This window comes from Xyrauchen texanus, chromosome 9 (assembly GCF_025860055.1).
Source record: "Xyrauchen texanus isolate HMW12.3.18 chromosome 9, RBS_HiC_50CHRs, whole genome shotgun sequence".
Classification (NCBI taxonomy): domain Eukaryota; kingdom Metazoa; phylum Chordata; class Actinopteri; order Cypriniformes; family Catostomidae; genus Xyrauchen; species Xyrauchen texanus.
Genome location: NC_068284.1, coordinates 39,999,603 through 40,016,755, shown reverse-complemented (window position 1 = coordinate 40,016,755; position 17,153 = coordinate 39,999,603). Strand labels below are relative to the sequence as shown.

General features: G+C 38.6%; 1 protein-coding gene across 1 annotated transcript in view; it reads right to left on the bottom strand.

Annotated features, from left to right (window-relative positions):
* Window positions 1–2,340: 2,340 nt before the first annotated feature.
* The window catches only part of yeats2 (YEATS domain containing 2), an 82,862-nt gene continuing 68,049 nt past the window's right edge, over window positions 2,341–17,153 (bottom strand). The window contains 8 exon segments of the mRNA XM_052133991.1: window positions 2,341–4,752; window positions 5,104–5,181; window positions 5,833–5,906; window positions 8,078–8,152; window positions 8,244–8,482; window positions 14,400–14,601; window positions 14,748–14,827; window positions 14,954–15,030. Of these exon segments, the coding sequence (XP_051989951.1) occupies window positions 4,710–4,752; window positions 5,104–5,181; window positions 5,833–5,906; window positions 8,078–8,152; window positions 8,244–8,482; window positions 14,400–14,601; window positions 14,748–14,827; window positions 14,954–15,030 (868 nt within the window). The 3' untranslated portion in view covers window positions 2,341–4,709.

The window sequence follows — 17,153 nt, the reverse complement described above, 5'->3', positions numbered from 1 at the left end:
ATCATAAAAACAGTAAAGCAAATGGCAAGCAAAGGAGCTATTCTTATACTGGCATTTTTAAGATGTTCAGCAGAAATACAATCCAATCCACTAGCTTTGTTATCAGAAAGCTTATGTATGGCTTGGTGTACCTCATGTGACATAATCACCATTGATTCCAACGAGTATTACTCTCAATGTGTTCTACTTTATACAAATCGGCGTGAATACAGTTAAATAAGGTACTATAGTGCTGTCGCCATAACTCTGCAATTTTGTCTGGGCGGAGAGACCTTCAACAGTGCAGGGTAAAGATGTTTTGCAGTTATTAAGAACTCTCACTTCTTTCCAAAAGTCATTAACATTGTTACCTATGAGCTTCTTTGCCATGGAATCAGCCCTCATAGCCTGCTCATTTTTACATATAAAACGAATGGCATACTTATATCTTGCATTAGTGAGCTTTTTATGTTCAAACACAGGACCTTGTCGAGGTCTACCAGCAACAGCCCATGATTTAGTGGCATCCCGTGCCTCCATATGATATCCAGCCACAAACTCCTTCCAGCCAGGCTTATTGTTATGGTTCTTATTTTTATGTTTATAGTAGGGCTTACTGCCTTCATACAGAGCATGAACTATGTCAGCATACATGGAGCATATATCTCTCCTATGCTTCACATCCTCACAGTTAATATCCCTACACAGGATTGCATCTAGGGGTAGTTGGATATTACCTAATGACTTGTCTGTATGTGCATAGTATGCAGAAATGTCTTCCTTTTTGAGTGTTGACCAGTGTAATACTGTTGTATTAACACCATTTCCACATCCAGATAGCTCCGGTATGTGTTCAGCATTTATCACCATAGCAAGAGGTATATGATCACCCGTTATTATCCCATACAAAATGCTCATATTCCCCATTGAGGCATGTGCATCAGCTGTACTGATACAGTGGTCCAGCCATGATGTAGTGTGCCAGGCCTCGCTAATGTAAGTATAACTGTCTGTGGGCAACAATTCTCTGCTTGACAATATAAGATTATTATCTTCACAGAATTGAATTATATGTTTACCAAATAGTGACTTCTCATCCGAAATATCGGCATTCATATCTCCAATGACATAAACGCAAGAGGTATTACTGTTTTGAATAAAGGAACTAATGAAGGCAAGCCTATTCAAATATTCATCCTCATTCTGACAGCTTTCATATGGTGTGTACACATTTAATAAAAAAAACTCCTTGTTATTGCAGAAAAAACGCAGGGCTATACACCAATCTGCATCAAGCCTAACCACATTTATTGAGTCTAGCTTCTTATTCCATAGGACAGCCATGCCCCCTGATATCCTACCCCTGATTATACCCATGCCAAGGTCAATTGTAGACTCCCCAGCCCCATAAAAATCATTATTGAGAGAGTTTAAACATTCCAAGTTTTGCTTTGCTAAAAATGTCTCTTGCAAACAGAGTATATCACAATTCTCCAAAAGGTTGTCAACAACTAGGCGGCGTGCTTTATCTCCTGCGTTCTGCCCCAACCGCAGGCCACGACAGTTGTACGACACAATCCGAATGTCCATTTACTAGGACTTCATGAGTGCCCGTGGCACCAGCACGTTCAATCAATCTCCCCACAGCGGGTGCAATGTTTGAGCCGATAACTCCAGCCCTGCGCGGCTCATAATATTGCCGATTGAATGGCAAGTGTCATGTCTGGAGGAAACCAGGCACTGGGCAATACCATCCCTACAGTGAAGCATGGTGGTGGCAGCCTCATGCTGTGGGGATGTTTTTCAGCGGCAGGAACTGGGAGACTAGTCAGGATCGAAGGAAAGATGAATGCAGCAATGTACAGAGACATCCTTGATGAAAACCTGCTCCAGAGCGCTCTGGACCTCAGACTGGGGCGAAGGGTCGCTGTCTTGTTTTAAGATGAACATAAGCACACAGCCAAGATAACAAAGGAGTGGCTACGGGACAACTCTGTGAATGTCCTTGAGTGGCCCAGCCAGAGCCCAGACTTGAACCCGATTGAACATCTCTGGAGAGATCTGAAAATGGCTGTGCACCGACGCTCCCCATCCAACCTGATGGAGCTTTGAGAGGTCCTGCAAAGAAGAATGGGAGAAACTGCCCAAAAATAGGTGTGCCAAGCTTGTAGCATCATACTCAAAAAGACTTGAGGCTGTAATTGGTACCAAAGGTGCTTCAACAAAGTATTGAGCAAAGGCTGTGAATACTTATGCACATGTGATTTTTTTTATTTTTTTTATAAATTTGCAAAGATTTCAAACAATTGTCTTTCATGTTGTCATTATGGGGTATTGTTTGTAGAATTTTGAGGAAAATAATGAATTTAATCCATTTTGGAATAAGGCAGTAACATAATAAAATGTAGAAAAAGTGAAGCACTGTGAATACTTTCCAGATGCACAAAATCTTTTGTATATAGTGATGTTGGTCTGCTTTTATTGATTGTGAATGCCTGCCTGAGAAGGCTGGATGCTTTTAATTGCTTTTCCCCCCCTCTCCAGGACCTTCTAGCCCTTTATAAAACTGATATAAAGAACTTGTCTTTTCATTTAGACATCGATATATTTTACTGAAATTGGGTCAGTGATTGTCAAAGGTGAATTGCTCATGAGGGATGTCCAAGTTTTATTTTAAAAATTTGGTCTAGAGAGAAATTAAGGGGAACACTTTTTAAATAAAATGTACCATCATACAATTCCTTCCACATTGTTGATGGTGATTAGATTAAAAAGACAATCCAAATATTCACACTCCCATACATACATTTTAAATACTTTACTTCCTGTTACATATGGGTGACTAAAAAGGAGCATTAAGCTTGAGATGAGCTAAAATTGTGAAAGAAAAAAAAACTAAAAAAAAAAACTTTCAAAAACAAATATCTGCTTAAGCACTCAACCCTCTAAATTTCATTGTGTAAATTGGGTTTGCTGTGAAAATAAATTTGCACTTTCAGGAAGATGTAAAAATAAATCATAACAGATGGATCTGAGACGCAGATCTACCATTTTCATCTACCAAGTCATTTTCTAATACACATTGTGAAGAAAATACAAGTCAGGAGGACAGTTCAGATAGACTGTTCAACTGACTAACACTGAAAGTAGAAGCATAAACACACACCAGAAAAATGTCACTCACACGCTCCTCCACACACACACACAAAGCCTCCTATTTGCAGTAATTCTTTAATGCCCCTATGTCTGAAAAATGGTACAAAAAAAGACAAAAATTATCAGTTTTTTCCTTCACATACTGATCGAAGCCAAGTCCTTAATTTATCTCACAGCCAAACAAAACTGTTTCATAAGAAAACAGCATGATTAAGACTTTGTGACATTATTTCCCCTTGTTAAAGGAATTTTCTGGGTTCAAGCTAAGCTGAATCAACATCAGTTGTGGCATTAATGTAAAACTTAAACATAATTTAGACTCCTCGTTTTAAAGAAAAATAAATAAATTGCAGTGACAGAAATGTAAAGGACCAGTACAAAAATGTAAAAATACACACTTTTCAAAAGTCTAGCCACAAGATGTAAACATTATACATGTTAACATGATTTTAGTGATAAAATTGCTTACAAGCCTTATTAGTGTATAGTTACATCAAATACTACAACTTTGTTGCCATGACAATGCAACAGTGATAAACTTTGGAAGCGATCTTTTCATACTAAAAATCATGTTTACATCTTGTGGCTATACTTTTGAAACAGTATTTTAATGTTTATGTACTGGCCACAATCACTTCCATTGTAAGTGTCTTACTGTAACTGTAATTTCTACTTATTTTTTAAATAAACGAGGGACAATCAAATTATTATTATTTGTTATTGTTGTGGTAATTAACACTATGCTACACATGCTGTCGAATGAGCATATACTGTATAAAACATGGACCTTCTGTTAAGTCATTTGAACATTTCTGACTCAAATTCCACTTAAGTTGATCTCTTAAGACCAGTTAAAACACACAATGAAAGCAAATGACTTCAGACATGCTACACGAAAAATCTTTTTGTTAATGGCTTGCTGGTTCAGGTGTAACATTTCACTCTTTTATGCCTGTACTTCTTGTAAAGTCATATAGACATCTCTGTGTCAGCAGCAGCACAAGGTTGGGGTCCTGTGGTCACTGGTGTTTTGTCTGTAGATTGAAGATTTTATAATAATAAGATAAAATAAAAGTGGCAGAGTAATGGAAGTGAACTGTGCTCTAAAAGCAGCTCCACTGGAAGTACAGAGGTTTCACTCGGTTACATACTGCATTGCTTTATCATCTGCAGCCAGAGAAAGCAATGCAATCAAGATTAATACTGTACTGTAGTGCTGATGTTTACAATAATATTCAAGGACTTTATAATGGAAAGAATTCATTATAATTTATTGGGGTTTAATGAATAAATGGAGCCATATAAAATTAACAGACAGCTCTTTGTTCTGTTTGGTGATGTGGATCTGTGTGATATGATCCCCTTTTCTCCTGGGTCCATAATTCAACATCAAGTGTGGGAGATCCCTGATTTCTGTTATAACATGTGAGGGTTAGAGGGGATTTGTGCCAGTGACTGGTCAGCTATTGCCCATTCTCCACACCCTTACACAATAAGAGGGGATGAAGTCAGTGAGCGATTGGACACTACACCCATCCGTCTGTATTTCTGTGGTAAAATGTCGAGGGTGAAAGTTAGTCAGCGTTGCCTTTATCCTTCACCATGACACCCATGTACCTATTAGAGACAAAGTTTATGGAGAGATTACATACAAATGAAACTGCAATATAATAATGATAAAGGGTTCCACACCTTTGGAGATTACTACATACAAATGTAAAAATAATCATATAATAGATTGCACTCACAAAAAGCAATTTAGAGAAAAGTATGACTAGAAAAAAGTATATAAATTAAAAGAAATTAATATAAACTATAGATATTCCCATGACATTTTAAGAAGTTATTAATTTCCATGACTTTTCTAGGCCTGTAAATCACAATTCTGCAATTATGCCGTGGAACCCTGATGATAGTAGACACCGCTGATAGAAAAGATAGAAAAGCTTAATTTGAAGGCAAAAGTACCTGTTAGTTAGGAAATCACAGGTGGGAATAGAACTGACGGCTTGATGTATGTCCATAGCTGATATCTCCCTCGGAGTTCTGCAGAGACAAGAAGAGAGTGATGGTAGTAGAGAGAGATGAGAGATAAATTTAATGGTACATTTGCTATCATTGTATAATGGTTTATTGACCTTTCAGCATTAAATGAGATGTCTAAATGTAGCCCTGTCAAACTAGTGCTTTCTGTTACTGTATGAGGCATCGATCTGTTCCTGCTTAAATGATCATCAGTTAAAATGGTCCATTATAAAGGCAGGGAGTGAATATTGTATAAAAGCCTGATGAAATAATCTGGTAGGACCCTCTCTCTCTTTGTGTGTGACAGACATACGAAAAAACACAGACACTAATGTGCTGTGTATGTAGAGCAGTAATGAGCCAGCTCACTCTTTCTCAGTGCTGGGCTTTGCAGTTCTACAAGTCAAATAAAGCAGATTTCCTTTATAAACTGCTCTCAGTGCTCTAATAGTCAGGCACTTTCAAAAAGCACTTTCTCTGAGAACACACCACCCCTTCAGAGATCCACACAAATCAGAACTGACCTAGAAACTCTAAAACAAAACAGGCAGATAAAATGGAAGGAAAAGTTTCTAACAACTCCGGTGTTCAATATTAATCAAAATCGACCCAGAAGGTCCATCTGTCCAATCACTATGTTGTAATTAATCTGATGCTGACGGATGCACTGACCTGTTTTGTGGTGATTTCCCATGGGCGTTTGCCAAAGATTCTCTCATGATTTCATTGGTAAACTGCTCCACGGCCTGTGGAAAGTTTTAAACAATATTCAGCCAGATAATCCACTTTTCATTATTATCCTAACCAGGTGTGATGTGATAAATCTCTTCCATGTTAATCTGTCAGTCATTTAAGAGATTTTGTCCTAACCAGACCCAACCACGACGAGAGAAACAAGACATTTATGTGTTGCTTGTTTTCCATGTCTGTCTGTTGAGTAGCCTAAACCAAATGTAAGTCTCATTGGTCCAAAATTGTGCTCGTCATAGCTGTATATTAAAGGTGATGTGTAATTTCTTTGTAGTTAAAATACTTCTATCCACATAAATATGCAGAATCAACAATAATAAAGCCATTTCTCAAAACTGGCTCAACCAATGGTGTTTGGGGACTACCTGTTGACCAAATGGAAGATGCGAGAATTGTTAAGGAAACCTGATTGAAAACAATCATTATTGTAATTCTATGTGGTGATGGAATTTATACACTTCAGCTTTAAATATCCAACATGTTCTGATTGACTGTGATTTTGTAGATTTTCTACTTTATGTAACCACCTACATCGATTTATCATGAAACAGCACACTGTTAAACACAATGACCACTTACGTAGACTAAAGGCTCATTTTCCTTAAAATATCCTATATCCTCTGTTCATGATCACACTGAGAATCAATGGATGTATCCTATAGCTTTAAAGTCTCATCTCACTTTCTGTTTTCAGACTCATCTATTTAGCCAGGCATACACCTAATTTATCCTTCAACCCACAATTAGGCTGCTTTAGTTAGGTCTGCCGGAACCAGAATCCAAAAACATTTGTAATGATCTATAACACTATAAATTGAATGGCATCTATGCTAATATTATTTTATTTGTTTCCCTGTCTCAACCTCGGGACTCCTATCCTGAGGTCACCAGAACCGGCTGGATCCAGCTCCATTCCTGCTTCGTGTTGGACTCCACTGTTACATGTCGCTGAATGATGATGACTAAATGCAGCCGGTGCCAGCCAAACATCACTTCAGTCTATTATGATGGACTTCAGTGAATGAACTGATGCTAACTCCAACCATAAGACATGGGATACTCCATCAGCCATTGTCTGAACCTTGGATTTAGGATGGACCACACCGAACCTCACCGAAATTACTGGCCAGGTTGAACTGCGATGCACCTCACTGATCTCTGCCTGCATCACCTCGGTCTATTGATGGATAACTTTAAACCATGACTTGCACTACACAAGTGATATTGACATTATATTCATGATGTTAGCCAGAGGGGATCAGGCCCCCACAGTGAGTCTGGTTTCTCCCAAGGTTATTTCTCTCCATTAATCAACATCTTATGGAGTTTTGTGATCCTTGCCACATTTGCCTTCGGTTTGCTCACCAGGGTTATAAATACAATTATTTAATTCCTTTTTTTTTTAAACAATTCACAAACGTATTTTATCTAATTACACAATGATGATCTACAGACATTATAGACATTACAGATTTATCTTGTTAATGCCTGATCTTCTGTAAAGCTGCTTTGAAATGATGTGTGTTGTGAAAGGCGCTATACAAATAAAAACGACTTGACTTTCCTCTGCAGCCAATTGCATTCACTCCTAACAATAGTTCAGTTTCAGGCTGCAGATGATATTTGGAGAACTCAACATGTTTGGCAGACATGGGAAAATGGTAATCAGTAAATAGATTCAGATTTTGACATGCATAATTTTATTATAAAATGGTTGGAAGTGATAGGATGATGCTGGCCATTACTTTGAATCAGAATTATTTATGCAAATTTCTGAAGTGAAAAACATGAATATTCAACAATCCTGGAAACATGAACAAATCTGACATTCTGTAGCTTGGCATTATTTAAAATTTCACAACTTGGTTCCGCTGTCCACATATGTGGACATCCCTTTTTAAGAAAAAGATTTGGTTAAAAAAGAGAAAATATGTTTTTGCATGCTTCTTAGGGGCTACTAGTTACAAATCAAAAGGGGAATGGAAAATGCACACAGCAGTCACCCTTGGGTCTCAGGAGGATAGCTGCATTTTTTATGTTCAGTAAGGATAGAAAGATTAAGCATAAAATTATGAAGTTGTAACGTCTAAGTCAGGTTTGTATAAAATAAAAAACAATTAATAATCAAGCAATTCATAATTAAACAATTAAATCACAGACTAGTCACCTTAAGAATCATGGTTTCCACGACAGGAGCGAAAACATTCTTCTCCACCTCCACCTGCTGCATCGTAACACCAATCTTACATAAACACACAAATACACCATTACATGTATGACAACAGGATGTCTGTATAACATGCAGACAGGAAGAGCATTTTTATCTCTCTCACTTGCTCTGCTGTGTCTCTGATGAACTGGGTTGACGGGCAGCGCCCCAGGAAAAACTTTGGTTCCTGCTCAGTATCATCCTGTTCCAATTTGATTTTGACCTTGGCAGCGTCAATGTCTTTCACGCTGATGATGTCAAGAAGTTCATAATTTTCCTCATCCGGCTCCGCCTTCAGAATCCTCTGAAGTTGCTCCAGACGCTGAGACAACTCCTCACAGCCCGTCAAAGTCGAACTGCACTCTAAAACACACACATAAACAAACATATACATATATATATACATACACACACATACACACACACACACACACACACACACACACATATACATATATACACATGAAAAAATGCTTAACTTCTCACTGCCAGTCATTAGTTACACAAACAATAAAAACACTGCAAATGCCTGCTCAATATGGCTTCACTCAAAAAAGTAGCAAGCTGCCTCATCAGTAACTGATTTGAAACACTATCACCAGCAACTCTATTAATCCATTGAAATTAACATTATTCATACACACCACAAAAACTCTTCACATGAAGTGCACTGGACTCGAATACCATTCACATTCGATTCCAAATGTATCAAGATTCTTTAATGCCAAAAAGATTTGCTTGCGCAGAGTAAGTGTAAATACATTTGTGAAAGTGTAAATAAAATTGCAAGTGAAAATAAAAAATATTTGCTGTATTTTAATGCTTTGCATGTGTAATTCACATGTTGTAAATCAGTAATTTCAAATTAACAAAAAATGTTGATCATTTTCTTCTGACTTCCTTTTTTTTGTGTGGAAAATACAAGAATGAATGACACAGGAGTTATGTGACACCATGCGAGGATCGGAGGTGTGAACGAGGATCGGAGGTGTGAACGGCAAGCACTGCGCACTAACACTTTTAATGAAATAAACCGGTGAGAACCAATACACTGTTCCTTAACTGTTCTAGGAGGCCAATATGTCAAAGAATTCAAAATCCTTGGGCTCTGGAGACATTAAAAGACAATTGTGTGCTCAAGATCACGCCCCCAAGAAGGCCGCGAGCCTGGGAGGCAATTTAGCCGGGGAAGTGTGGAAAATCGGAAAGAGATGCTGAAAATGTCGGCAATGCTGACGAAGGTCATTGCTGACTTGGAAGATCTTGCTGTGATACGTCGATCGATCACCACCATGGTTAAAAGATTGGGGAATGTCGAGAAACGTATCAATTACTGTGAGTCATTGGAGAGGGAATTATATGCTTATTCGCTAGCGACCAAGGTGGATTTGTAGCATGTCTGGGAGAAGTTGGAGGACATGGAGAACTGTAGCCGGTGGAATAACATCTGAATCGTCGGAATTCTGGAGGGCGAAGAGGGACAGGATATGTTGAAATTCCTGGATGGGCTATTTCCAAATCTGCTTGACATGCAGGCCATAAGCAGGAAATTGAGTGAGCTCACAGGGTTCCAGCTTAGCGATTCGCTGAAGGAGACAGGCCCTGATTAATTCTGACCAAATTTCTGAGATCATCCGTTAAAGATCTTGAGTGAGACAAGTAAAGGAAAGCTTTCTTGGTAGAACCACAGCATTTTCTTGTTCCAACTTTGTAAAATCGACAAGAGAGAAACGTGATCGATTCAAGGAATGCAAGAAACGTTTACATCAATGGAAGGTCACTTTTGTACTGATATTCCCGGCCAAATTGAGAATATATGCTAAGAATGCTGGTAAAACATTCATATGTTCACAGCAAGCAATGTCCTTCATAATTCGATGGAGTAAGTCATCTTAATCTGTGCACTCTTTTTGTGCTGGTTCTGCCTAGCAGCTGGAGTTTCTTTAGTAGAGTAACACACCTTCAGGACAGTTTTATGGATGAATCTACATGCTCTTTGTGCGGATCCCGCCTATCGGCTGGAGTTTATATTGTTGAGTATTTCTTGCAAAGTCACTGGAGTAAGTAATTTGCTAGCACTTAAGTTGCAGCCGAGTGGACCAGCTCACTGAAAATTTGGTTGACTGTTTGAAAAATCTATTTTTTTGTGTGTTTACACTTTGTAGTGTGTCACATCTTCAGGAGAGTTTTATGGATTAATCTACATGCTCTGTGTTTATTCCGCCTATTTTTCTATGTAATTCTGTCACACAAAGTTTGTATAGAAACACAAGACTTGAGCAATCCGACAGCAAAGTTGTCACAGGAGTTCTCGTAGGCATACATGGACTGTGTGAGTTTAAAGGGATGGACACCAGTTGGCGCTGTCGTGCACAGGGTTAATGCACACATTTTTCTTTTTTCTGTTTGTTTTGTTCCGGGGGATGTTCGGGTTTTGATGGTTGTACTAATGTTGGAATGTGGTGTTTAACATTTTTGACAATATTTTTTCTTATACACTACCGGTCAAAAGTTTTGAAACACTATTATAATTTCTTTTCTTTTTTTCACATTTTAGAATAATAGTAAAGTCATCAAAACTATGGAATAACAAAATGGAACTATAGAAATTTTGTTGTGACTAAACAAAATCCAAAATAAATAAAAACTGTATTATATTTTAGCATCTTCAAAGTAGCCACCCTTTACCTAGAATTTGCAGACATGTACTCTTGACATTTTCTCAACCAACTTCACACTGGGATGCTTTTTAAACAGTATTGAAGCAGTTCCCATCTATGTTGGGCACTTATTGGCTTCTTTTCTTTATTATTTGGTCCAACTCAATTTCAATTTAATTTTAGTTTTGTAATGAAATAAATTATGGTGGCACAATCATATTTTTGTCTACAAAACTAATTTAAAACATTTAAGCATACGCCTTTAGATCAAAACATATATAAGATCATGAAACTTTTCAGTCAAGTGTTTCAAAACTTTTGACTGGTAGTGTATGTCAAATGTTAATAGGAGTAGACTGTCTCTCTCCACGTGGAATGTGAATGGGTTGAGGCACACCCCATAAAGAGGAAGGAGGTTAGTTCTCTTCTTAAGTGTAAGAAATATGAGTGTTTTTTCAAGAAACACACCGTTCTCTGCAGCAAGCTGAAAAATTTAGGAAGATATGGGGTGGGCATTTTTTTTTGTAGTGCTGCTCGAGTAAGAAAAGGGGAGTCATTACGCTAATAAGTAAACATCTACAATTCAAATGTCTCAAACAGAGTAAAGATAAATTAGGGAGAGTCATTTTTGTTTTACCTGAAATTCAGTGAGTGTTATTTTGGATAATATTTATGCACCTAACATTGATGATCAGGGTTTTTTTATTGATCTTGAAGGGATGTTGCAAGCTGCTGGCACCCCTCATTATATAATATTAGGAGAAGACTTTAATCTTTTGATTGAATCAGTCCTTGATAATTTTGAAGCAAAAGTGTGTAAGCCCCCTAGGACAACATTTACGCGTCACAGGATGTGGAAAAACTCTTGGTCTTATAGATATTTGGAGGCTTTTTAACCCATCTGGTAGGGACAATAATTATTTTTCATCAGTCCATAAGATTTACATACTATTTTCTACCTTATTTAATCTGATTGCTCAATTGGAAACGTTTTGGTCTCGGATCACGGCCTGGTGTGTTTAGAGGTGTTGCCACATCTGAAGAAAAAGTAATCAAATAGTTGGCACTTTAATGTATCCCTTTTGCAAAATCCTGAATTCCAACAAATACTAAAGGCTGAAATCAATGTCTATATGGAGACAAACTGGTCCTCAGTATACTCTGTGGGCGTGGCTTGGGAGGCACTTAAGGCAGTTCTTAGGGGCTTGATCATACAGTATGCCTCATTCATCAAAAAATCCAAAGCACAAGAACTCATGGAATTGGAAGGGAATATTAAAAGTGCCGCTGCAAAGCTGAAGTGCTGAATTAACCCGACTGAAATACAGATAATACTATTTTGGTCGCAGAAAAGGTGGAGTTTTGGCTATTCAAGACAGTCATACTTTGAATCAAGGCAGGGAAACTTCTGGCTAGATATATAAAACAAAGAGTGTCTTTTTCTACCATTCCCCTCAGTGAAATTTGCTGGTGGTAATATATTTACCTCGACCATAGATATTAATAATGCTTTTAAAGAATTTGATCTTGATCTCTATAGTTCCTCTATAGTATAAAAAACAATAAAACAACTTGACTCGACATCTTCGTCTACTGATGAAGATATTAGAAACTTTGTGGAACCATTAGAACTTCCTAAACTGACAACTGAGTAAAATCATTTTCTTGATTTTGAGATGACCTTGGAGGAGCTTGGCAAGTTAATTAAGGCCTAGCCTACAGGCAAGGCTTTGGGGCCAGATGGCTTTGCCACAGAATTTTTTAGATCTTATGCTACAGAACTGGCTCCACTTTTGCTAGAAGTTTATATGGAATCATTAAAGAATGGAAAGCTTCCACCAACCATGACACAAGCCCGGATGAGTCTGATTCTAAAAAAGGACAAAGATTCAAGCGAGTGTAAGAGTTACCATCCAATTTCCCTGATCCAGCTAGACACCCGGTAGCAGCGGTAAAAACAAATGGATTAATTTCAGATTATTTTACCCTGAATAGGGTCACCCTGCAGGGTTGTGTGATTTAGAGTTAATTCTGACCTCTTAATAAAAAGGTTTGAGTGATGTGAGAAGGTGGGCTTCATTTCATTCATCTATGATTGCGAAGGTTTATGTTTTAAAATTTATTGTATTTGAAAATACAACTACAAATCTACAATCTCTCTCTGTAGATGTCCGCTCTCTTATGTCAAGGAATTTGATAGCATAGGAAGTCTTTCATTTGGAATGGTAAATGCCCCAGATTACATTTCAGTAAGTTGCATAGGCTGACTGACAAAGGTGGACTAGGCCTACCTTATTTTTATTATGCATTCAGTCTCAGACATTTGGCTCATTGGCGCTTCCACCTGAGAGAGCCCCTCCCTGGTTTTGTATTGAACAGGTAGTTACTGCCCCTATTGCGCCATTGCAAAGCCTATCAAACTAACGTTATTGCACGTGGTATGGACAAGTGTCCAGTGTGTTTAATTTATTCAAATGTTGCTTCGAACATATGCTGAACCAAAATGTATGTATTAATAAGTCCCCTTTCTGCTGGACAGAGTGGATTGTGAGGGAGATTAATAATCTCGGTGACCTATATGAGAGTGGAGTGTTGAGATCCTTTGAAAATATGGTTCAACATTTTGGGATCCCCAGGTCTAAATTCTTTAGATATTTACAGCTGAGCCACCTGCTCTGTGCTATTTTACCCCACTAAAGCTGCAAATACTCTGGGAGTTGTGATTTACTGCTTTTGGGAAAAGGTCATGAGACAGTGTATTAGTCCCTGTTAATTCAGAGTTTGGGGGATGGAGCTTCAACTCCTCTAAAGAGATTATGGGAGAAAGATTTAAACTTGGTTTTGGAAGAGAGTGTGGGCTAGGATTCTACAAATCGTAGAGTGCAAGTGTGTGCCTTATTCAATTTAAGATTCTAAATTGATTCTATTGGACCCCCTCTAGATTGTATAGGCTTGGCCTTAAAGACACACCCACCTGCTGGTGATGCCAATCAGAAGATGGGGACACAACCCATGTTTTTTTAATGTTCAGGGGGAAAAGTTATGATTTCATGTGATTTGATTCTGTATTTTCTGTATTTGATTTAATGCAAGGAATCAATAAAAATAGTTAATAAAAAATATAATGAATGACATATACTGCCACCTTAGATTCTGGAAAAACAAGGGTAGAAAACAGCACAATGTTTTTTATTTGTATTTATTTGGTACTGCCTTTATGTCTGGAGCATATGATACTTTCAAATTTTGCCTAGGTTGGCAGCTCACTAGGGTTTGGAACAGTGGTAATGTTTTTTTCAGCTGCTCATGGCATACAGGAGGCTGTGACGAATATATAAGCCAAGAACTGAATTCATGCCCAACTCTGAATACTGATTATCTCATCATTATACAGGCTAATGCACCATCACTGCAAAATAAAAGAGAAAGAACACTGCAGCATTGTCTGTGCCAAGTCTAGTGTAAGTTAGAGCTCTTGTTGACACATGGCCAGGAAGAGAGAGACATAGGACATGGTGAATTAACCTCAGCAAAGGGTACAACTCACACACTCCTACAGTGAAAAGCACACAAGTATGCATGCGCTTCAAACACACATTCAAGCACAGATTCACACTCACCTGGCTCGCTGTCTATCTGTGCGAGAATGTCCTCTATGGAGTCCTCTTCTGTACGCTGGGGTTCAGGGTCAGGGGGTGTGTAACCACGGAGACGGCACCAGCAAAGCACCTCTTTAGTTCTGGGAAGGGTGAGAGCCTGCAGACGAGGCGTCCTCTCTAATAGATCTGCACACACACGACGCACCGCTACCGCACGCTGCAGCTACACACAGAGAGAGAAAGAGAGAGACAAAGTAAACAAACACAAATCAAACTTTACAGGTTGACAGAGGCTAGTTAAAATAACACACACACACACACACACACACACACGTCTGTTTAGATGGACAACACACATTCCTCTTGTACCTCTGCAGCTCTCCGCTTGCCGATGTTCCAGGAGTAGTACTGATCCACAGAAGTTGCACAGAAAGGATGAGAGTCCTCATCTGTTTAAACACATGCACCGCAGTTGGTCTGGTTTGGCTTAGTGTAAATTGACATGTAATTCACATGAGGGTTAGAAGTGAATATCAGAAGGTAAAACTGTGCTTGAGTGAACATCCACAACTCACTTTTCTCAGGGATGATCAGAGGGAATATCTTCACTATGGCGGTCAGAAGCTGCGTCATGTTCTCCATGTGCTCCGTGCTGAGAGAGATTGACAACATTTTCAACAAACGTTTACACTATTAATAAAAGCTTTCGACATATTGACATGTTTCTAATTGGAGGGGGGAAAATGGTTATTAAAATGGTTTTCTTCCATTGCCGTTTAATATACATCCCAGTTGCAAAAAGATTTTGTATTTTAGTTTAGTCAAGTCATCTTGCAGTCTGAATTAAATTAGATTATAGACTAGACACCAAAAAATACAGTGGCAAGAACCCTTGGACCCTTTGGAATTAGCTGGTTTCTGCATTAAATGGTCAAAAAATTTGATCTCATCTTCATCAAAGTCACAAGTATAGACAAACACAATGTGCTTAAACTGACAACGCAAAAACAATTATAATCTTTCATTTCTTTATTGAACACATCCCATTAAACATTCACAAAAAGTTACGCTATGGAAAAAGTGGACCCTTGGATTTAATAACTGGTCGATCTTGCTTTGGCAGCAATAACCTCAACCAAGCATTTATGGTAGCTGTGTATTAGTCCTGCACAATGTTCAGAATGAGTTTTGGACCTTTCTTCCATACAGAACTGCTTCATCTCAGCCATATTCTTAGGATGCCTGGTTAGAATTGTTCTCTTGAGGTCATTCAACAGCATCTTTATTGGGTTAAGGTCTGGACTCTGACTGGGCCACTCAAAAGATAAAAAAGAAAAATCCATCTTTGAAGACATTCTGTTGTGGACTTAGATGTTTAGAGTCATTGTCCTGCTGCATCTGTATGTGTGTCTATTTATACATATACACATATACATACATATACACTCACCTAAAGGATTATTAGGAACACCATACTAATACTGTGTTTGACCCCCTTTCGCCTTCAGAACTGCCTTAATTCTACGTGGCATTGATTCAACAAGGTGCTGAAAGCATTCTTTAGAAATGTTGGCCCATATTGATAGGATAGCATCTTGCAGTTGATGGAGATTTGTGGGATGCACATCCAGGGCACAAAGCTCTCGTTCCACAACATCCCATAGATGCTCTATTGGGTTGAGATCTGGTGACTGTGGGGGCCATTTTAGTACAGTGTACTCATTGTCATGTTCAAGAAACCAATTTGAAATGATTCGAGCTTTGTGACATGGTGCATTATCCTGCTGGAAGTAGCCATCAGAGGATGGGTACATGGTGGCCATAAAGGGATGGACATGGTCAGAAACAATGCTCAGGTAGGCCGTGGCATTTAAACGATGCCCAATTGGCACTAAGGGGCCTAAAGTGTGCCAAGAAAACATCCCCCACACCATTACACCACCACCACCAGCCTGCACAGTGGTAACAAGGCATGATGGATCCATGTTCTCATTCTGTTTACGCCAAATTCTGACTCTACCATCTGAATGTCTCAACAGAAATCGAGACTCATCAGACCAGGCAACAATTTTCCAGTCTTCAACTGTCCAATTTTGGGGAGCTCTTGCAAATTGTAGCCTCTTTTTCCTATTTGTAGTGGAGATGAGTGGTACCCGATGGGGTCTTCTGCTGTTGTAGCCCATCCACCTCAAGGTTGTGCGTGTTGTGGCTTCACAAATGCTTTGCTGCATACCTCGGTTGTAACGAGTGGTTATTTCAGGCAAAGTTGCTCTTCTATCAGCTTGAATCAGTCGGCCCATTCTCCTCTGACCTCTAGCATCAACAAGGCATTTTCGCCCACAGTAGTGCCGCATACTGGATGTTTTTCCCTTTTCACACCATTCTTTGTAAACCCTAGAAATGGTTGTGCGTGAAAATCCCAGTAACTGAGCAGATTGTGAAATACTCAGACCGGCCCGTCTGGCACCAACAACCATGCCACGCTCAAAATTGCTTAAATCACCTTTCTTTCCCATTCTGACATTCAGTTTGGAGTTCAGGAGATTGTCTTGACCAGGACCACACCCCTAAATGCATTGAAGCAACTGCCATCTGATTGGTTGATTAGATAATTTCATTAATGAGAAATTGAACAGGTGTTCCTAATAATCCTTTAGGTGAGTGTACACACACATACACACATATATATATATATATATTATAAATATGTATATGTATATATGTACACACACACATTAAAAATTAGAATAAAACTTAATGTAAAAAAGTAAAAAT